The sequence below is a fragment of the Homarus americanus genome, unplaced genomic scaffold (genome assembly GCF_018991925.1).
Source record: "Homarus americanus isolate GMGI-L3 unplaced genomic scaffold, GMGI_Hamer_2.0 scaffold12870, whole genome shotgun sequence".
Lineage (NCBI taxonomy): Eukaryota > Metazoa > Arthropoda > Malacostraca > Decapoda > Nephropidae > Homarus > Homarus americanus.
In genome coordinates, this window is record NW_024711502.1 from 684,365 (window position 1) to 707,128 (window position 22,764).

The 22,764-nt window shown below is 38.5% G+C and overlaps 1 protein-coding gene across 1 annotated transcript in view; it reads left to right on the forward strand.

Moving 5' to 3' along the window:
* Window positions 1-22,764, forward strand: part of LOC121858519 (dnaJ homolog dnj-5-like) — a 31,958-nt gene that overhangs the window by 4,998 nt on the left and 4,196 nt on the right. Inside the window, exons 2-8 of the mRNA XM_042354994.1 lie at window positions 341-1,976; window positions 9,201-9,460; window positions 17,740-17,892; window positions 18,206-18,454; window positions 18,634-18,896; window positions 19,011-19,238; window positions 22,522-22,730. Coding sequence (XP_042210928.1) covers window positions 346-1,976; window positions 9,201-9,460; window positions 17,740-17,892; window positions 18,206-18,454; window positions 18,634-18,896; window positions 19,011-19,238; window positions 22,522-22,730 — 2,993 coding nt within the window. The 5' untranslated portion in view covers window positions 341-345. The remainder of the gene's footprint in view (window positions 1-340; window positions 1,977-9,200; window positions 9,461-17,739; window positions 17,893-18,205; window positions 18,455-18,633; window positions 18,897-19,010; window positions 19,239-22,521; window positions 22,731-22,764) is intronic.

Below are 22,764 nucleotides of genomic sequence, written 5' to 3' on the forward strand. Positions count from 1 at the left end.
GTTTCCTGTAGTGCTGGAATCTTATCTTTGTTATAAAATATGATTCTTATCTAGTCAGCCATTAAAATATTTGTGCATCAGACTATATATTCTTCAGGATATAGATAATAAGAGTTGGAGTTAGTTGGGTGGGGCAGTTGGGACATATGTGTCCTTCCCACACCATCACATTTAGAAAGTGTCTGTTGAACCATATGCTTTAAGAATATCCCTCCTCCACACCTCCCACCCACACCTTTCAGTGACATATTCCTATGCCCATGTAAATGAATAGATAGATTTGGTCCTCTTTTATAGCTACTGACTATTCATTTACTGATAGAATTTTATTACATTGCAGTTGGCATGATGCCAGGCAGTGAGGAACGGTGGCGGGATGGGTCGGGTACAACTGCTGGAGCCCTTGGTCACTTGTTGGAACGTATGACTAATGACTTCACACCTCAACATGATTCCCAGCATTACCAGCCAGGATTTGTACCATCAGCTACTCCTCCATGGACAACATCTAGCCAGACACCACTCACAAGTTTGGGGTCTCCAATGCCTCCTCTGCAAACCTCACACACTAGCCTTGGGTCACAAATTCCCCCACTGCAATCAAATCACACAAGTCTTGGGTCACAAGTTCCCTCAATGCAATCTGCACACAGCAACATGGGGCCCCAGATGAGTCCCTTACAGCCTCCCACAACTAGTGCTCCAGGGGGGCTACCTCCAGGACCACAGCTAACTGGGTCAGCTTCAAGGAGTTATTCAGTAAGTCAGGATTTATTTTCTGAACTTGATGGAGGACGCAGTCCACTCTTAAGATCGTCCTCAGATTTGGGCCTTCGTCTGAGTCATTATCATGCTCAAGGAAGTCCATACAATGATGGTAGACTGGATGGATTCATGGATTCAAGCATGGACTCTCTTGATGGTATGCTGGTGGGAAGTCCTGACTCTGCTTTTTTCTTGGAAGTGCAAAGGGGACCAGCTGTGTCATCGGGAACCCCTCCACTTCAGGGAGATCCACAGGGTCTTACATCTTCTGCAGTTCCTCACCCAGAATTCAGTTTCTATTCCCATGAAAATGACAGAAGAATGGAAGGTGAAAGTGTCAGCAATTTTTCTGCAAAGTTTTCCAATTTTACTGCTTCCTTGGGAAGCTGGTTTAGTCCTCTCGATCCTTTTCGAAGCAACCTCACAGCTGCACAGGCTAAAACTCCATGTGTGACTCAGCCATCATCAGTTGGTACAGGTCTAGAAAGCTCACGAACAAGTGAGACTTTGGTGTCATCCCAGTGTAATGCAAATGTCAGAAATGTGCAGATAGCTTCCTCTCTACCTACAAAGGCAAATAAACCTTCATATTCAGATGTCCTGAGTAAGAATCCAGTACAGGAGGGTAAACTGAATACTGGTGGACCAGCTGTTAACAGTCGGAGTAGTAGTAGCAACAGCAACAGTAGCAGCAGTAACGTAACGAGTCATCCTCCACAGTCACCCTCTCCAGGCCCTACAACATCCCGTCCGGAACAGAAGACTCGCAGTCAACCTGGTAGTAATGGAAAGACTAAACCCCGCAACTCTTGCAGTATCAGCAGCAATGCTAGTAATTGTAGCAACAGTGGCAGTATTGGTCACAGCAGCAAACTAACTAGTAAAGGAGACAATCACATCTCCTCGTCTCGTGTTGGTTTGGATGAGTTTGACTTGAATGTAGGAAGCTTGAGCAATGGAAGTATTAGTGCATATGAGCATTATGACTGGGGTGAAGGTACATCCATCATTCTTGGGAATGGACCATCAATTTTCAAGACATCAGCTAATAGCCCAACACACCAACCCAAGAAATTATCTGTCAGAGGTGATGTAAAAAAGAACAACTCTGAGAAGATCAGCAACAGCCTCCACTGTGAGGGAGAGGAAATGAAAGGCAGTGATCAGCTGAACAACAAAGTGACATCAACACAGCAGAAGCAACCACCTAGGTAAGCACCTTCCAATTTCTTTTCATATGATATTAATTAGAACTCATATTTTGCACCCATTGTGATAAAAAAGCCAGACGGGTCTGCTTTTCAAACTGGGTGCTTATAAACATATTTGTCTAAATCTTGCATTGATTCAGATATTCTATTGAAGCCAAATAAATACTTTTTAAGTATCATCAACATGCAAAGTGCAGAACACTAAATACGAATCTCTGCAGAAGTTCTATGCTGTCTGTAGTACCATGATTTATGTCACTGATTGTTGGTTGCTGCAGGATTTAGGGTTTTTTCACCTAGTTCCAGATGCTCTCACTACGTTTGGGTGGCATTGTTGGTGCTTAACCAACCTGCCATGTGGGGTCGCCAGCTGATGGTTCTTTAAACGTCTCTTAAAATATCACACCAAAATTTCTGAATATTACATTTGTTCATAAAAGTTTTATACATATGGTACTGTATGTGGAGAAAGTTTGTTTCAAAATAAAAGGTTTCATTAAATAGGTCTGGGGTTATCAGAGGACTAATTTACTAATTTTTCTAAACTGCAATCTAAAAAAAAATTTGGATTGTTGTGTTCACCGTACAATATATTTTTCTCATTTCATTGGTTTGTATAAATTAATCAACTCTCATCTTATAATTTGGTTCTGGATATTCCAGATGGGTTCTAAATAATCTACTTTTATCTCTGTAACACATCCAGTCTCATTTCCATTGTTATTTCATACTATCTTCTTATTCCTTAATTTGCCAACCTCCTCCCCAACCCTACTGAGCATGGCAGTGGAGTGGATACAGCGCTCGTCTCCTGTTCCATGGGTCGGTGGTTCGACTCCTGGACACTCCCAGTTCACCCAGCTGTAAATGATTATTTAAGTTTACAACTTGGTGAAATGAATGCGGTCGAGTGCAGTACCGGCCATGCTGCCTTCTTGTGTACCAAAGGCTTAGTATACAGTGTGCTGTATCCACACTGTACCTAACGGACAGTCATGTTAATGGGACCCTCTTTCACTTTAAGCTCAACTCTAGAACCTGTTGTCTGGAAACATAATGCCACTAGTTATGTGCTGTAATTTATCTTACCTATCCATATCCATTGCTGTGCCTTCAGATAAGAAATTTGTTTCTTTGTTGATTTAATTCAAAACTTGCAACATTAGCTTTGTGTTCATATGTATGTTATTTACCCTCAAAATGCAAGGACTTACCTGTACAGTACAGTTTTTATTACTTTTGGGTTCCAGGGGATGGGACCAATTGACACCCCTTAAGTGAACCCAGAGTGTAGTGCTGGAAGTTTAAATTTGTTTTGTTACTTCTGAATGTAATATTTTTTAGTTGCATTTTTTATGATAATGATTAAATTAATACTTGTACAGGGGGTCCTCAAACGTCGGGGATGTGTTCAGAAAAATGGAATTATAATGAAACATTTAATAACGAGGAATTTTTCCCCATAAGAACTAATGTAATTAAGGATATATTTGTTCCAACATGTACAGTAATACCTCTTGAAATCTCAGCAAATTAACTAACAATGGGGTCATTATAACATATGTACTGCATAATAGTACAGTATTTGATATGGAGATATGTTACCTTTGAGTGATACATGATGGTTTGATCTGGCTACTTGTTAAACTTTGATAACTGATTAATGGATAAATACACTACAATATTATTTATGAAGTGCTGATAAATACATTACAATATTATTTCTTAAGTGTAGAAGACAGTTGTTGTAGTAAGCACTAACCATCTTGAGCAGTGACAGCAGTGAATCCTGAGAGAAGTAGAGCACTGGCAACACTGCTCAGAGTGAAACCGCCAGTGACAGTCAGCTGGTTGGCTCTGTAAACAAGCACCGGGAATTTAATACAACACAATTAATCATCTGGAGATGGGTGTTGGATATTTTCAGGAAAATTTATTATTTTACTATAAAATTGTAATTTATTAACCCTTCACCAAATGAACATAGATTATATGAGAATTGTGATGAAATTGCTTGCTGTCATGTTAATGGGGTTACTGGTGGAGTTGTTCAGCCACCTACCCAGGGCCACCCTACCTTCCACCTCCCAAATGATTGACTTCCCACTTTTAATTTGTCTTTTTTATTGTTTATTTTCTTTATTTCAAAATTTGCATTTGAACATTGAAATTATGTTTCCATAACTTTTATGGTTTCTTTTGTAACAATGGCATGTCTGTAGCCTTCTCACAGCTAACAAATGCAAGTGTATTAAGGTAATTTCTAGACTTGATATTCTCCCACTCACAATATGCCCTACACTACTTTTTTCTTATATCTTTATATTACTGTACAGTATAGTACAGCATTTTCTTTATTCAAAAGGCACACTAGCATATTGTAATGACTTTCATTCAAATTCTGTGGTTACGTAACACACAACATTGGAATTAGCGTTCAGTCGTGCGAGAGCTGACGGACATATTTTGGTCTGGGAGAAAGTTTACACTGGTAGGGCACTTTTTATAATTATTATGCTTATACTTTTTTTTACTTTTTATTGTGTGCTTTTAACACTGTTATGCATCATATTCGGTACACACAGAATTAATATAAAATATTGGATGATGCAGATGGCGTATATGTGAAACAATTGATGTACTGTGTAATGAAAATGTTTTGTATGTTTTTGACCTAGCTAGATGTGAAATGACATATATTGGTACATCGTATAGGGAGGACCCTTTGTACTAAAACTAGTACTGTACCAGCATCACCATTACAGGAGGAGTTTTTAAGACCTCTGTGATAAATATTTATGAAAATTTTTGTTTCCCACTATTTCAATTCATATATACTTTAGTAACCCTCAATTTACACAATAATTTTTGCACAGTTTTGCTTGTTACATTGTCTGTTTATGGGGCTAGAATGTTTGATTCTCAGCCAAATGCTACTCCTCAGAAGTTTGAGCCTTAAGGAGTCTACTGTGTGGACTAAATAAGAGCATTTATAACAAAGTCTGTACTAAAATGCATAGTACAGTAGCTACAGTGCAATGAATGAACATAGTAAACACAGATTAAGTCTGCTTGCCATTTGGTTGGTCGGCCAAACAATTAAACCAACAACAACTGTGTGTGGCATAAAAACTGAAGTTAGGTGTTTTATGTGATTGCCAAAACTTATTCGGTGTTTTATCTACACAACCACGACAGTAGATCAAACCAAATATTACTGAAACTTACAGTATTGAGATTAGCATAGCAAAATTATTTTAACTGTAAATGTATCTTAAGTGCATGAGGTCACTAGGTGACCAACTGTTGAGTTTGTGACCAATTCATGGTGTTGCTAGGGGTCAGGAGTCTTTATCATTAAATTTATATTTAATACTTTATCTTGATAAAATCACACGGGAAAAGGGAAACAACGGAGCACCTTAGCTTTCGTCACAGGGTAACTTCTCTTTAATGTGTTTCCTAATTGTTTTATATTAGAAAGTTTATCTCACATAGGCAAGCTGTGCATTCTTTTTCTTATGAAGGGTGCGTTGCTGATGGAGGTAAATTTCAACAGTTGGTTTGTCATGTCTCTCTCCATTAATTTTCACAAAATCTTTATTAGATGGTATGCCTAACTTGCTAGTGCATAAATGTAAAATATATCTTTATATTAAATTTTTTTAAATATAGTGCAGGTTAAACATTACAATTAAATTTTGAGTACAAAGAATAATATCTTTTGAAGAGAATTTGAGTAAAGAGAACAATTCATCTTCATCTTTAGTGGGTTATGTCAATACTGGCCAGCTGATGATAGGATTTACCTTCCCTGTGGTCAGTCATGTGCAACTAAAGGAAGCCTGGAACCTAACCCACTTATCCATAAACCCAAGGTATTTTTTTTAAAGTATTGTACAGTACTGTATACTGATTTACTTTGTGCAGTGTTTTCTAGGAACATAGTCAAATTTATTTTTATATGTTTATATGTCATTCCCTTTACCTTAATGAATAAAAAGAATGCATTGTGCACCACCTACAGTATACAGGCATTTGAATCGTTATAACTTTATACTGAATGCAGGCATACTTCTTAGAATACCGTTGTATTAATACGTATGATCATTGTTCTGGAGGCAATTTTTATCTTAAAACAAAGTTAAAAATCTATAAAATAGTTCTGAAGGTCCCTGCGACACCACACATCTTGTAACTATTTCGTAATTTCTCTGAGCCATTGTTTGTAAATACTGTGATGTGCATTGATTACTCATCAGCTATTCAGTGCCCAGCTGGCAGTTTTGAACTTCTCCCACAGATGTTTTTACTCCACCATGCTACTAACTTTCTGAATAAATTTTTAACCATAAAGTATGGAAATAATCTTGCAGGTGATATTGCTGGTAATGTGGCCAAGCACTCTTGTCAAAGCATCAGTGTGGTCGTAAAAATGTTGGTCATAAGATGCGTGTAGGTGGGTGAGCGTCATGTTCATGTTGGCAGGAACTTTTGTTTGGCAGTGTCAATCATTAGAAATTTTCTCAAGAATGTAGACAAGATAAGTGCTGCTGCCAATACACAAGTTCATTAAAACCACTCACAACAGCTCTTTCAAGCAGCAATTAATGTCCATTGTTATTTAAAATATTATTATAAAATGTTTTAATACACTTATCATGTGTACAGTAGCATTATTAGTGCTATTACCAATACCCAATAAAGCCCTTGTAAATAGCTCATAGGTACGAAATAGCACTGCTGCAAATGTTTCTCTATATGAACCATGTTATGTTGTCCTCTTATAGAGCTGTTTCTTAAGCGCTCTACTGTATTTTCCAGGAATACATCTTGAGAGCAATAAGAGGTATGCCTGTATTACATATAATTATGGTAAGTTTGTAGAGCACAGCGATAATGATTTAAACCAACGTGTACTGACCTGAGTTTGCCCAGGAAAGGTCTGGCACACATTTCAAGCCATATGATCACTAAGTGATGCAAAAATGGATTTTTGGTTAATTTCATCTGTGGGTAATGCACCTGTGCGTCACTGGAACATGAGTGTATTCTGGGTGATGCACCTGTGTGTCATTGGTTTGTGAGAGTTAAGTTGCATGCACTAAACCATACCTAGCCTAACTTAACTAAAATCCTTACATGTAGTCGGTGTGCATTTGAAGTGTTTGCATTAATGATGCTTATGCATAAGTTGCTTGTACTCCACTATCCACTCTACTCATGTACATGTTATTCACAAGCATGTACAGTAGTAGTTTACACTGCACATCTACTGATAAATTGTGCCTTACATTTGTACCTTCATACTCTCAGGAAGTGGCAATTTACAACTTTCATTATCCAGATAACTTGACTTACATACTACCCACCATAATGAAAGTGCATGTACTGATCTCATATTTAGAATCAGTACTACACCATTTTATAGAATCTCATCGTCTCTAGACCCTTTTCATCTTTCTATACTGTGTGTCCAAATTATGGATTTTTATTTATTTTGTGCACCCCATACTCATCCTGTGAGTGGTAGCACAAAAGGATTACAGAGTAGAGTTCACAAGGGGTCTGTATAACTAGCCTCAGTGGTCTGGATATTATGGCATTGAATGTTACATGTCCAAGTACGTATGTGTGTGGGGAGTACTTCTACTTGTTGTCTTAGTTCTTTCCTGTTGTTTACTGCAGTTGTCTATCTCACACTTATGCCATGTCCTCCCAGTTTAAGGTTTCTTTATCACTTGATCATTCACACTCAAGTAAAGGATTGAAATTATGAAGGTTAGAAGTGCTATAAAACATTGATGATGATATTTAATTTATGTATTTTTTTAATGTAGAAAACAGTAAAAAGAGTTTAATGATAACATACTCTAATTAGGTTTACCTGAAAATTAGACACCCCCAAATATTTTACCTGAAGATTAACCACCTTAACACTAACCTAACTTAATGTAATCCAACCTGCACTAACTTCACCATAATAAATATTTAATTATTTTCCTGTCTGGGCTCTCGTGAAATGTATGGTTCCATTATGTACATAATAAAGTGTAATATACGTTCAGATAAGATCAATTCCAAACAGCACTGGGTAATGAGGTAGGTGGATTCAAGTGAAGTTGGATGGTCTCTGATAACCTCAGCCATAGTGAGATAGCTGCAGGCAGATAAGCACACCTTGGAGGGCCTTGATGATTGGGTGTACCATAATGTGTTGCGGCAGCATATTTTGTCCATGTGTTCTCGGGTGGAAGATAGGTGTAACTTTTCAGTCTACACTCAAGTTGAGGGACTTTATGTAGCATTAGGAGTCCAGTGAAGAATTGTGTACAGTATTATGTTATTGGTAGTTGATGTTTTTTTTTCATCAATTTATTGTACTCAAGAAAACTGAGTAACACATGATTACATTAAGTATACACCTGAACTAACTTCAGTTTTGCTTGTTAGCTACAAGTTTCTCAGTGTCAAGAACTGGTTCTTAAACTGGCTGATGGAGATATATACTGTACGTAGTTGGACTGTAATAGTTCTTTTGGTTTTAAGAAAATTATATTGATCTCCATGTTTTAATTTCTATTAAAATTATCAGTGTGATGTTTATTCCTTGTTAAATTTAGATATGTTGTGCACAAAGTGATTGGATTGTGTTTTTCTCTATGACTGGCCACATGTGCTGAAGTATAGAGTGTACTGTACTAGAACTGCCCAGAAGTCTTCAGGAACAGTATCGACTTACTCAGTTTGAAAACAACTTAAATGTAATTACTGTACTGTGTCTGGGACTGTTACCCTTCGAGTGTATTAGATATGGCTAAAAAATATTCCTTTGTTTTTTTTTAGATGTTTTGGAGAGAAAGAGCTTCCACATGAAAAAAAGTTGTAAAGAAATGCTAGTTTGTGTTTTGATATAGGGAGATAGAGTTCTTACGAGTGAACAGGTCCATAAGTAGTGTGAAAATAGAACTCTATAGTTATTCATTGTACACAAACACACACACCACTTTTTCAGACCTTTAATGGAAATTAATTTTGATATACTATACAGTAATTTCAGTTGACAGTATCAGGGAATTCTGTCAAGAATGGCATGGCTGACTTGGTTGCTAATCAGTATTGTAAAAGAATTATAATAATTTTAGTGCTTTACCAGTTGAAGATGTGCTAATAATATTGTTTGAAACATTTCAGTAACTTCTGTTGGTCTTATTTATTTCTCAGAAAGACTTCTTACATCAACAACATCCTGAATGCAACCAGTTCACCCACAGTACCTACTGCATCAGCGACATCTTCTGGGTGTTCCTCTGCGAATCCCCAGGCAACAGCCAACCACACTTCAACCATTCCCATCACGAATAATGCCACTGCTTCCAGTACCCTCAACTTCACTGTCACCAACAATAATAATGACAGCGAACGTGGTGATGGGAACAAGATCAAGAGTACACAGATGCCCAAGGAAGATAAAAAGACCCATGGTAGGTTGGCTTTGGTTTTGTCTCTGGTACATTTAATCCTATTGCATTTCTAACTGTATGGGTTGTAATAGGCACATGGCACCTGATAACTTGCTGACCACCTTAATATTGTCAGAGGTACAAAGCCACACTCCATACCAAGACACCAACCTTACAGTGGTCCCTTGGTTAACGAACTCAATCCGTTCCAGCAGGTTGTTCGTTAACCGAAAAGTTCGTTAACCGAAACCATTGTTTCAGTGGGTTTTTGGGTAATTGGTTCCAGTTCACCGAAAATTGCCTAAATTCAACAAAAATGGTAGAAAAGTTCACTTACTTTGAGATGTGTATGTAGAAGGCTCCTGGATGATGATGATGATGATGATGGGAATTAGAATGGGGGTGGAGGAGAAGGAAGAAGAGAAGGCATTGGGGTGGAAGAGAAGTCACCCCATGGCACCATTTCACCCATAAAATTTTAGTTCTCTTGGTGTATGTCAATATTATTTTCTTTAAATCAACATTGCACTGCATTATATATTGTCAGTATGTAAAATATATTTCAAAATGACCAATAATTTGCTTGGAAACACAGAAAAAAAGCGTTTAGTTGAAGAGAGTCTCAAGCAAGATGTTACCTCCAGTGAAAACAGAGAGAGACTAACGCCTGTTTGCTGTGTTAAGAGGCTGGATGCCGCGCATTAAACTAGTCACTTTACCTTCAATTATGTTCAATAATTGTTAAAATGACTAAAAAATTGAATATTAAACTTTTAAAATTGTTGAATAGTATAAACTTCTTGATATTTACTAAAATAGTAAGGAATTTAAGCCCTAGAACCGATTAATGTATTGGCGGACTGATACTAAAGCTGGTTGCCCGGCCAGTGCAAGCGAAAACATGTTGAGGTCGGTTCGTAAGAAATTCGTTAACCGAATTTTTGTTCGTTAACCGAATTAAAGATTCTTATGGAAGGCAGTTCGTTAACCGAAATTTCGTTAATCGAGGCGTTCGTTAACCGAGGGATCACTGTATATACAAGATATATATATATATATATATATATATATATATATATATATATATATATATATATATATATATATATATATATATATATATATATATATATATATATATATATATATATATATATATATATATATATATATATATAATGATCAGCAGTGATAAATTAAGACTGGGTTTGATAATTTGAGAAGAATTATAGGAATTCAGAGAATTGAAAAGAGAAGGAATGAAGATTTAAGAATGTTTAGGGTGAAAAAGGCTTTTGAAAGTTGACTGGATGATAGAACATCAATATAGGATGGACAAGTGAGTGAGTGATTAAGAATATTTATAACAGCATGGTTGAATGCAAGAGAAAGAAATGGAGAAAGTATTTTTTTATTATTAATAGTTATTAATTTTATTACTATTATTTTATTGATTAATTTTTGTATTTATTATTATTATTATTGTTGTTGTTATTATTATATCTCCCCCCCACCCCCCAGGCCCTGATGTGGGTCGGTGACCTGTGCCTGGGTGGGCTAATCCACGTATTAAAAAAAAAAAAAAACTAGTGACCTCTGGCAATGAGACCCCTAACAACCAGAGGGTGTGTTGCTTACAGCTCCCGATAGGTGAATCTGCCTGATGTGTTGGGAAAAGTACCGTATTGAGAATCGTTAGGTCCATGGCACATGAAGACTATGCCTCACTCAATACACACACACTGAGAACACTTTATTACTCTACTGTATTCATAGAGACTACATGTATTCATTCCTTAGGAGTAATAAAATGCACCATGAGGCTAGGGATTCTCACTTGCTTTTTCCAATGGTACAGTTGATTCATTGTGATATACTACCTGTATGGTATATTGAATTGGTGTAAGTAATTTGTAGCAGAAAAGGTGTTGAAAGGTATTTATAAGTGACATGCCTACGACCCTGGAGGAATCTTTAAATTGGACTTTTAAATGTTTACACTATTTCCCACATATTCTGGGGTTATTTGGGAGTGATTGCTGACCTGGAGACATAACATACATATTCATCATGTAACCATTGAAGAGTTAAAAAAGTGATTTCCGTTTCTTCCATCTTCTCTGTTGATGATCTTTATGATACCTGAGCCTGGGAGATCTGGTGACATTATGAGGATCAACCTATTGCCATTATCTTGGCAGGCTTCATCTGCTTATTCTCTCTTTCTCTTTTATTTTTAATCTCTCCTTTCTCTCTCTCTCTCTCTCTCTCTCTCTCCTTTCTCTCTCTCTCTCTCTCCTTTCTCTCTCTCTCTTCTTTCTCTCTCTCTCCTTTCTTTCTCTCTCTCCCTTCTTTCTCTCTCTTTCCCTTCTCTCTCTCTTTCCCTTCTCTCTCTCTCCTTTCTCTCTCTTTCCCTTCTCTATCTCTCTCTCTCCCTTCTCTCTCTCTTTCCCTTCTCTCTCTCTCTCTCCCTTCTCTCTCTCTCATTTTTTCCTTCCACTCACTCCATTCCCCCTCCCCATTTCCATCCTCTCTAGTCTCTTACCTTGAATCCAGGCAGCTTATAAATGAGGGTAAGAGGAACCTTTTATAGTAAGCGTGTGAGCACCACAGAGAAGAGTGGGTCTGGAATACCTCCATATGAAAAGGAATCAATCCCTGTGCCTAAGCTGAATTTTTTACTGTACTCTATGTACCAAAAGATATACATTGGTGATAAAGAAAGAAGAAAAAAAAGTGACTGTGTCCTAAGTAGTCTATAGTATTGCATTTAAAGAGGCATCATTTTTTTCCCTGTTGTCCAGTCAGGGATTTGGATATCTTTGATATTGTTGTCTCCCAGCCTCGTGTTAATCATAGAAGGTGTTGTTATCTCCCAGCCTCGTGTTAATCATAGAAGGTGTTGTTGTCTCCCAGCCTTGTGTTAATCATAGAAGGTGTTGTTGTCTCCCAGCCTTGTGTTAATCATAGGAGGTGTTGTTGTCTCCCAGCCTTGTGTTAAACATAGGAGGTGTTGTTGTCTCCCAGCCTTGTGTTAATCATAGGAGGTGTTGTTGTCTCCCCAGCCTCGTGTTAATCATAGAAGGTGTTGTTGTCTCCCAGCCTAGTGTTAATCCTTAGAAGGTGTTGTTGTCTCCCAGCCTCGTGTTAATCATAGGAGGTGTTGTTGTCTCCCAGCCTTGTGTTAAACATAGGAGGTGTTGTTGTCTCCCAGCCTTGTGTTAAACATAGAAGGTGTTGTTGTCTCCCAGCCTTGTGTTAAACATAGAAGGTGTTGTTGTCTCCCAGCCTTGTGTTAATCATAGGAGGTGTTGTTGTCTCCCAGCCTCGTGTTAAACATAGAAGGTGTTGTTGTCTCCCAGCCTTGTGTTAAACATAGAAGGTGTTGTTGTCTCCCAGCCTCGTGTTAAACATAGAAGGTGTTGTTGTCTCCCAGCCTTGTGTTAAACATAGAAGGTGTTGTTGTCTCCCAGCCTCGTGTTAATCATAGGAGGTGTTGTTGTCTCCCAGCCTTGTGTTAATCATAGGAGGTGTTGTTATCTCCCAGCCTTGTGTTAATCATAGGGTGTTGTTGTCCCAACCTCGTGTTAATCATAGGAGGTGTTGTCTCCCAGCCTTGTGTTAATCCATAGAAGGTGTTTTTGTCTCCCAGCCTTGTGTTAAACATAGGAGAGGTGTTGTTATCTCCCCAGCCTTGTGTTAATCATAGGAGGGGTGTTGTTGTCTCCCAGCCTTGTGTTAATCATAGGAGGTGTTGTTGTCTCCCAACCTCGTGTTGTTAATCATAGGAGGTGTTGTTGTCTCCCAGCCTTGTGTTAATCTTAGAAGGTGTTGTCTCCCCAGCCGTGTTAATCATAGAAAGGTGTTGTTGTCTCAACCTCGTGTTAATCATAGAAGGTGTTGTTGTCTCCCAGCCTTGTGTTAATCATAGAAGGTGTTGTTGTCTCCCAGCCTGGAAATGTTAATCATAGGAAGTGTTTGTTGTCTCCCAGCCTCGTGTTAATCATAGAAGGAGGTGTTGTTGTCTCCCCAGCCTTGTGTTAATCATAGGAGGTGTTGTTGTCTCTCCCCAGCCTGGAAGTGTTAATCATAGGAGGTGTTGTTGTCTCCCAGCCTCGTGTTAATCATAGAAGGTGTTGTTATCTCCCAGCCTCGTGTTAATCATAGAAGGTGTTGTTGTCTCCCAGCCTTGTGTTAATCATAGAAGGTGTTGTTGTCTCCCAGCCTTGTGTTAATCATAGGAGGTGTTGTTGTCTCCCAGCCTTGTGTTAAACATAGGAGGTGTTGTTGTCTCCCAGCCTTGTGTTAATCATAGGAGGTGTTGTTGTCTCCCAACCTGTGTTAAACATAGAAGGTGTTGTTGTCTCCCAGCCTCGTGTTAAACATAGGAGGTGTTGTTGTCTCCCGTTGCCTTGTGTTAATCATAGAAGGTGTTGTTGTCTCCCAGCCTGCGTGTTAAACATAGAAGGTGTTGTTGTCTCCCAGCCTCGTGTTAAACATAGGAGGTGTTGTTGTCTCCCCAGCCTTGTGTTAACATAGGAGGTGTTGTTGTCTCCCAGCCTTGTGTTAATCATAGAAGGTGTTGTCTGCCTCGTGTTCCCAGCCTTGTGTTAATCATAGAAGGTGTTGTTGTCTCCCAGCCTTGTGTTAACATAGGAGGTGTTGTTGTCTCCCAGCCTCGTGTTAACATAGAGGTGTTGTTGTCTCCCCAGCCTTAAACATAGAAGGTGTTGTTGTCTCCCAGCCTCGTGTTAAACATAGGAGGTGTTGTTGTCTCCCAGCCTTGTGTTAAACATAGGAGGTGTTGTTGTCTCCCAGCCTTGTGTTAATCATAGAAGGTGTTGTTATCTCCCAGCCTCGTGTTAAACATAGAAGGTGTTGTTGTCTCCCAGCCTCGTGTTAAACATAGGAGGTGTTGTTGTCTCCCAGCCTTGTGTTAAACATAGGAGGTGTTGTTGTCTCCCAGCCTTGTGTTAAACATAGAAGGTGTTGTTGTCTCCCAGCCTTGTGTTAAACATAGAAGGTGTTGTTGTCTCCCAGCCTCGTGTTAATCATAGGAGGTGTTGTTATCTCCCAGCCTTGTGTTGAACAATATCTGTTAAACTTATGTTTCACAAACCCCGAGAAATGAAACTTACAGTATAGTACAGTATTTTGATGGTCAATTATGCTCTTGTTTTGTTGCTAAGGTCTTAAAAATTTTCCCACATTTAAATTTTTTTGTTATCTACATATTCATAATTAGAATTCTAATGCTCTAACAGAATAATGTTTGAAAGACTTAGACTCTGTGGAACATAAGTTTAACAGATGTTGGTGAAGTTGTCAACAGGAAAGTCTGAACTTCCTGGAATATGTACTGTAGCTGTTCATTATGATGCAGCTGTCACCTTCATCTGTGTCTGGCATAGCAATTTTACTGTTGTTGTTGTTAACCACCTGGGTGTTTATCTGGGTTAGAGAGAGGGGGATATGGGTGGGTGGGAGGGACAGGGTGTGTGGGTGGGTGAGGGTGGTGTGTGTTGGGTGGGTATAGGGGGTGTGTGTTTGGGAGAATTTTGTGTGTCGGTGGGGGATGGGGTGTACAGTCTGCGCGGAATGTTAGTGCGTGTGCTGAAAAAATATTGATATTTACAATTATGTTATATAAATAAAGTCAAGTAACACTTACCACTTCAATTAATACTTTGTAGTGTTTCCTCTGCGCTTCAGACAGTCTTTTAGCCTTCGAGGAACACTGTCAGCTAGGTTTTGCAAGAGGTCAGGTGGCAAGTTAGCCCAGGTATCCTTGATGGCTGCCTCTAGCTTCGGGATTGATGTGTCAGCGTCGCGCAGACGACGCTTAACAATGGACCACAAATTTTCTATTGGGTTAAGATCTGGGCTAGTGCCAGGCCAGTCATTAAAGAAAGGTACCTCACAGTCTTTGAGCCACTGTATGACACTTTTAGCAGTGTGGCATGGGGCACCGTCCTGCATGAAAAGGCTTGCCTTAGCTTTATCAAATGATTCAGGTAAGAAATCACTGAGCAGTTCAAGATAGTTGTACTGATTCATCATCTGGTTCTTAGGGAGGATTACTAGTTCACCAACACCATAATACGTAAAGGAAGCCCAAACCATAAGCGAGGCAGGGTGCTTAACAGTCTTTACAGTGTACTGTGGGAGGTGTGCGTCTGAGTGGGGGGGGGGGCGGTACACCGTCCCTCCATTACTCCCAGTCACAGAAAACGTAGCCTCATCCGACCATAATACACTCCTCCATGTCTCTAAATCCCACACTTCATATTTCTTGCAAAATTTCACTCTATTTTCCTTCTGTCTCTTTGTCAACAGAGGTTTATGGCGGGCATGAAAGCTCTTAAATCCCAGGTCATTGTGCAGGGCTTGTTGAACACAACGTAACGAGACATGACTCAAAAGACGGGGGTTTCTCGCTTTCACTTCACGTGCTGTGAGTGAGGGATTGGACCGAACTTGTCGAGAAATAACCTTAAGTGTCCGTGGGGACAATAATTTAGGCCTACCAGACTTAGGTAATGGAGCTGGTAACTCGTCCTCTCCAAGGTCACGGAAACATTTGACAAGATTTTAAACAACTCGTAATGCCACACCAGACTGAGCCGATATTTCTCTCAGTACATGGTTCGCTTTGTACAATGCAATCACTGCTGCAATATCGTCTCTTGTAGTAACCCTCCTGGACATCTCTGATGGCCACTATGTCGGGTTAATGCACCTTAAACTAGACAAAACATGGCCACATGGCACGGGAACCCGCATAATAAATCTCCCCCTCACAGCTGCCAGAGGCGCACTGACTACAAGCCGTGACGTGTTCTCAGTTGCCAAATGTCAGCACTTGCCAACAAACCAAGCGTTTTGACATCTCGCATCCCAGGACAGGCTTCACAACATATGATCTTATTTTTGAGAGAACTTAGTTCGTCGGCCCTATCGCGACTTAACATTCCGCGCAGACTGTATGTGTCTGGGGATGGGGTAGGATAGATGTGTGAGTGGGAAAGAGTGGATGTGTGTGTGTGTGTGTGTGTGTATGTGTGTGTGGAAAACATTTTTACAGTGTATTTATGTGCCTAAGAATCAGCGAAGGCAACTTCAAGATGCATACAAATTCAGATGCTTTGAAAATGTTCCCAGCCCAGTTGAATTTTTATACATGTTAGAGTTCTCATTATCATTGAAGTTGAGGGATGCCAAATTAGCATAATACTAATTTATAGACCCATAAACACTTAAAAATTTTCATTACAAGGGTTTTTGGTAATATTTAACTACTTTTTTGTGTACTTCATATACAGTACTTATTTTTTACTAATATTTCTTGAAGATAACTTGATTTTTACCTCAAGAAAACCACAAATCAAGAGTTTCATTTACATTATTATTTTATTTTATTTTTTCTCGTAAATAATGGATTTGTATCTGCTCAGTACACCTACCATCATTTTTATAAATGGTGGTGTTGTCATTCAAATGCGTATAAGCAACTAAATGCTTCCAGTGACCTCTCTCTATGAACGCTTCTAGCAACTGCTACATTGTTCAGGTATCCTTTGTTTAGCATTAATTCACTTAACATAAATTCAGTTTAGTGACAAAATAAATATGCCACCCTTTCTCACTTAACATTATGGCAAAATTCGGTTTCGCGATAGCTTGACTCACTGGGAACGGGAAAAACCAGGGAGGAATGGGCCTGAGAGATGGCTATGCATGTTGTTATTGTTATGAAACTACTGTATAAAAGTTTTGGAAAAATCATTACAATACTCTTATGTTGCTTAGAAATAAAGAAAATATAATATAAAACTATAAAAGAAAAATGAAGAGCATGGGTGTGTATGTGTGTGAAGTGAAATGTATGTGTTGAGGTTTCATTACTTAGAAATGTCACTTCATTATTTCTGCTTGAGGTTTGAGGACATGGCTCTATTTAATCATGCCATTTTTGCTTGCTCCATTCGAATGTCTATTTCATCTTGCCAGGTGTGAAGATTTGGTCTTGCATCTGTGAGGTTTGATGTTAGGGGTCTGGTGTTCAGTAATATCTCATAAGCTATAATACTACTTGGGTATTGAACACCTCTTATAATAAGCCCCTACAGTGGGTATTAAACCTGTAGCTGTCAATTTTATTAAACTAATTTTCTTAAGATAATTAAATCTTAAGTTTTGCCCATTTGGATGATTTTTTTTCTATTAAGGTGAGTTTTGTCAATAGTTATATAAACTACAGAATTTTGTAATAAACCAATTTTTTCCTCCTTTAACTGAAGATATAGTTGGCAACACCAGCAGTGGAGGTCGACCGGGTGGACGAAACAAGACAACAGCAAATGGTAGGGGTGATCGAACTGATCGAAACAGAGAAAATCAGTCCAAGCGGCCTGTCAGAAAGCGGAAGGAAACCCCGTTTATTAACCACTCGGGTAAAGTTTAATAAATACATTACAGTAATCAGGGTTTGTAATACTGTACAGTGTTTGAAAAATAGATGAAGATGTCTTAAAATTTTCTTCATTTGTACAGGTATATTTTTATAATTTCCGAAATAGTTTACAGTATATTGTATTGTAATCATATATAGTTGGCATATATAGTATTTTCCTTAAAGGATAAGGAAGTATTTATATTTAAAACAATGAATTTGAGATTTTTTTATTTATTTAATTATTACTGTTACATATTTTTATTTCATGTATTTATTTTTTATTTTGGTAACATTATTGATATTGTTTGCAGAACTTGTAGCACAGGGCTGGGCAGTAGCAGTACATTGGGTGGGCTTGGTGGTTCAAGCAGTGGTGTGGCTGGGAACTTTGGCTGCTGACGTGGTAGTCATGAGTTCTCGCCTGTTTCTCCATCTCATGACAGTGATATGGGCCAGATTCCTGGAATACTGGCATACTGTCAAGATCAGTGTGCGACATTACTGGGCCAGATTAACCTCCACTTTCTGGAAGAATGACAAGGAAGAGAAAAAGATACCTGGTAAAGTTGAAGTTGCTTTTCTCATTTCATTCCAAGTATGATTATATTTTTAGTTTTCAGTTTCAGCATCATAATTCAGAGATGAAAAGAATTGCCACTAAACATTAATATATATACAGTAAAAGAATTTGTATTAATTTTTTGGGATACTTAAGAATATCGGAAATTTCTTTATTCAGGTCGAGAAAAGAAAATACCGAGGGGACTGGAGTGCAACATATCATTGCCCACTACGGGCGATGAAGCTATGAAACGTCTCTTGGCATGTAAAGGAAAAGATCCATACAGCATTTTAGGTGTCACTCAGGAGTGTACGGACGAAGACATCAAGAAGTATTATAAACGGCAAGCTTTTCTCGTACACCCAGACAAAAATAAGCAACCTGGAGCGGAAGAAGCCTTTAAGATTTTAGCTCATGCTTTCGAAATAATAGGGGAGCCTGTAAGTTTGCTGATGATTTACAAATTTACAAATGGAATATGCTGCAAACTGTGTGCCATAACTTACAGAGTATACTCATACCTGTGTAAACAACAACTTGTATCACTTTTTCAGGAGCGAAGGCGTGAATATGATGCTCGCCTGGCAGAAGAGGTGCAGTTAGAAGGTGCTTGGGGGGAATTGGCATCTCTTTTAACAAGACTTCAAGAGAAATTGGATGAAGCGGCCAACACCATACGTTGTACTAATTGCAACAAGAGGCACCGTCGTGTCAAACTTCCTCGGCCAATATATGCTGCAAGACATTGTGCTGAGTGCCAGATACACCATGCAGCTAGAGAGGTGAGAAAGTGGTAAACTTTGTAGGCTAAACAGATTAGTAATCTCCCCATTAGCTGGAATAATTGGTGCAGAGCAGCAACGGGTTTAAGAAGAATTTTCAGGGCACTGATGAATGTTTCTGTGTTGGACTGACAGTGTTGTATTTATTTATGCAAACACAACTGTAAATGTACAATATATTGTAAATAAATAAAATGTACTACTGTATACTGTACTCTTATACTGTACACTCACCAGCAGATGCTGTCATCTTGATCTTGTATAGGCAGGCCAATTGGTGATGTGATTATACAGGATGGCCTGCTTTTGACCTGTACCTTCTACAGTACTATAGCAGCTTTGTGCCATATATTTTCTATATTTTTCGGCATTGTACACATGCTGAATAATGTACACCTCACCCTCTACACGCAAAACTACAGTAGGCATACACTGTCCTCTGCTATGCACTGTACTGTATACTATATGGTATTCTCACACTTAATGAATGTGCAGTACAGTACAGTATACTGTACATAACTGTTATCACTTTTTACATCTTAATACTGCTTTAACTGTATTCTTGGGTGATTGTACCCTGGTACAGTAATGTGTAGTACTGCATAACACAGATTGTATGCAAAAACAGAAGTGAGCGAACAAACTTTTACAATGGCAGCAGACTATGAATTAAGCGCATCATGATGCTGGGGTTTGATGAGATAAGCTAGACAGCCTCAGCTTATGGCCCCCTAAATTTTGCTGGGGGGCCATGGCCCCCAGTTTGGGAACCACTGAGCTAGAGGATGCATCAGCCAATCAGGCATGCCATGCAGTCACATGACAGTAGTACAGGTAGTTCTGCTATAACGCGATAATTGTGTTCTTGTAAAATATCGTGTTATAGAAAATCGCGTAATAGAAATAACAGGGCTTATGGAGAAAATAGGGTTAGGTGCAGATTACTCGAAATCGAAAAAATTTAGTTGTTAGCCAAACACAAAGGATAGCACAGTCTAAATAAATGTTATTCATATCTAATAATGAAATCATACAGTAAATTTAACATTTTACCTTGAAAAAATATGAATGTAACTTGATGGGGGAGAAGGGTGATTTTGAGGTTGATAACATCGAGCTTCTCTTCAAGGGTTATATCCTTTCTTTTACGATAATCATCGGGAATTCTATCATCAGAACGCTTTTTGGAGATATTCTTCTTTACCATATTCACAGTTAATACCACAAAATTGGAGAAATAGTAAGCAAAAGTCGCGTTATAGCAAACAAGCGTTCGCGTTATACAAATATTGTTCCGAATTCATAAATCGCGTTATCAAAACACGCGTTATAGCAGAACTCACTGTAGCCGGTTGCAGTGCACGGGCCTACTGCCTAAGATCCCCATGCAGTTAGCCCACCTGTGCGTCCAGCACGCATACAAGCATTGGTGCATGATGCAATATCGGAAATTCGTTCGAATGCCAGGAACGGAGAGATTTTTCTCGAAAATTCTCGTATTATTATTTATTATTATTATTATTATTATTTTTTTTTTTTTTTTGCCCCCTAGGTAATGGAAAGTTTTGGGGATCAAAGATTCTGGCTAACAGGGATATTACTTGCAGTGATTTCCCTGTTATCCAGAATAATTGTGCAGAGCTCATTCAGGAATGGGAGATTATAGTGTATTGAGATGAATTTCTCGTCCATGGAAAAAATCTTATACCCTGTACTGTACTGTACTGTATTTCGGATTTTTTCCAGGTACTGGAGTAACTTTTCCGAGAGTCTAGACTACACTTCTCGCATGGACAGACACTATTGCATATCCCCGAAATGTATTTGGGTGCTGAGGAAAGTTTTCTGAGAGCCTAAACAACTTATCTCGTACAGACAGATACAGAGCTGTATTTATTTATGTAAAAACCACTACTATTGTACCGTACTGTACAGTACATTGTGATCACTGTTTGTCTTAAAACTGCAGTAACACTATTCTTGGTTAATATTTTCCTGCACAACAAAAGTTGTATGCAAAAACAGCAGTGAGCAAGGGAACAACCTTGTATAATGGCAGCAGAATATGCACTAAGCATGCGAGCCTATGGCCTAAGTTACCCAAGTAGCTAACCTTCCCACACACCCGGCACATGGGGACGCTTTGGAGCATGATGCAATCTCTCAGAACTCCCGGAAAAAAAAATCCCACGCCAGAACGGAGAGGTTTTCTGGGAATTTTTCTGGAAAATGGGTATTATTTTATCCTCGTAAATTAGTTCCTATGCCCAGAATGGAGAGATTTTTTTCCAGGGACAGGAGATTCCAGCTGACGGGGAGATTATTATACTTCATGTTTGTTTTTTTAATAATTTATGATCTTGTTTTTTAGTATTAAGTCTTCATATTTTCCATTCTGGGATTGTCTAACGATCTCATAACATTTGGAATATTTTCCAATCGTAAACCTTTGATAACTCGGCACCTATGGGGCTTTGGCCTTGCCGAATTATCGTCAAGGCACACCCCCTCCTTACAATAATGCAACAATAAAACATTATCAGCCCATATACGTGTAATTGTAATTACTAGTTTTCAAAAGTAACACTTACCAGAACTGCAGGCAAAGAATGAAGCATTGTAGTAGGCGACAGAGGCATGGTAGGTGAAACAGAGGCATGGTAGGTGACGCAGGAGAATGGTAGGTGGTGGAGGTAATGGAGGGGGAATGCTACGTAAACAGTGCAACACTTATGTATATTACTGTACTTTAATTTGGTCACATACAAAATAAAATTGCTTATAGCTAAACTGTTTATGCTATCAAAAATCTAAAAACAACATAATGTACATAGACACTTCTACTAACCAATGAAATAATAAAACAAAGAAAAAATATTAAAATAATGGCAAAATCTAAAGAGATTGAAATTTTTTGAATTTGTTTAGATATTCCATATTTTCCATTTTTTTTACTGTAGTGTAAATTTTTTTTTTTTTTTTTTCTAGCGCTTATTGTCCTTACTTGGCTCAAATATAAGTTGGTTGTATTGGAAACTATAATGCACATCATCAAAACTTTTGATAAATTTTTTCACTTTTTTCTTGTTTCATGTGAAATAGCTAAAAACTCTATCCGAAGACAAAATAGATACATTGTAGGTATTCCGTGCCACTAGGTCACAACTAGCACATGTGTTGGAGGGGGACTTGTTATAAATAAGGTGGTGTGCGAGTATTAATGACCTGCAGGCAATAAACTGAAATCTCGTGACCAATGTTTTATTTTCCATTTTTTACACAGGGTGACATCTGGGCAGAAAGTACTTTTTTAGGTCTTCGGTGGAAGTACTATGCCTGTATGGAAGGTGCTGTGTATGACATTAGTGATTGGGCCGCATGTCAGAGTGAAAATCTGAAGCATCTGCAGGCTAACACCCACAGTGTTCAGTATCGCATTGTTTCTGGGAAAAAGAGCCCGCCATCTAAAAACAACACCCCAGAATTTCCAAGGTATGTCTTTATTGTACAGTCATTCCATAGTATT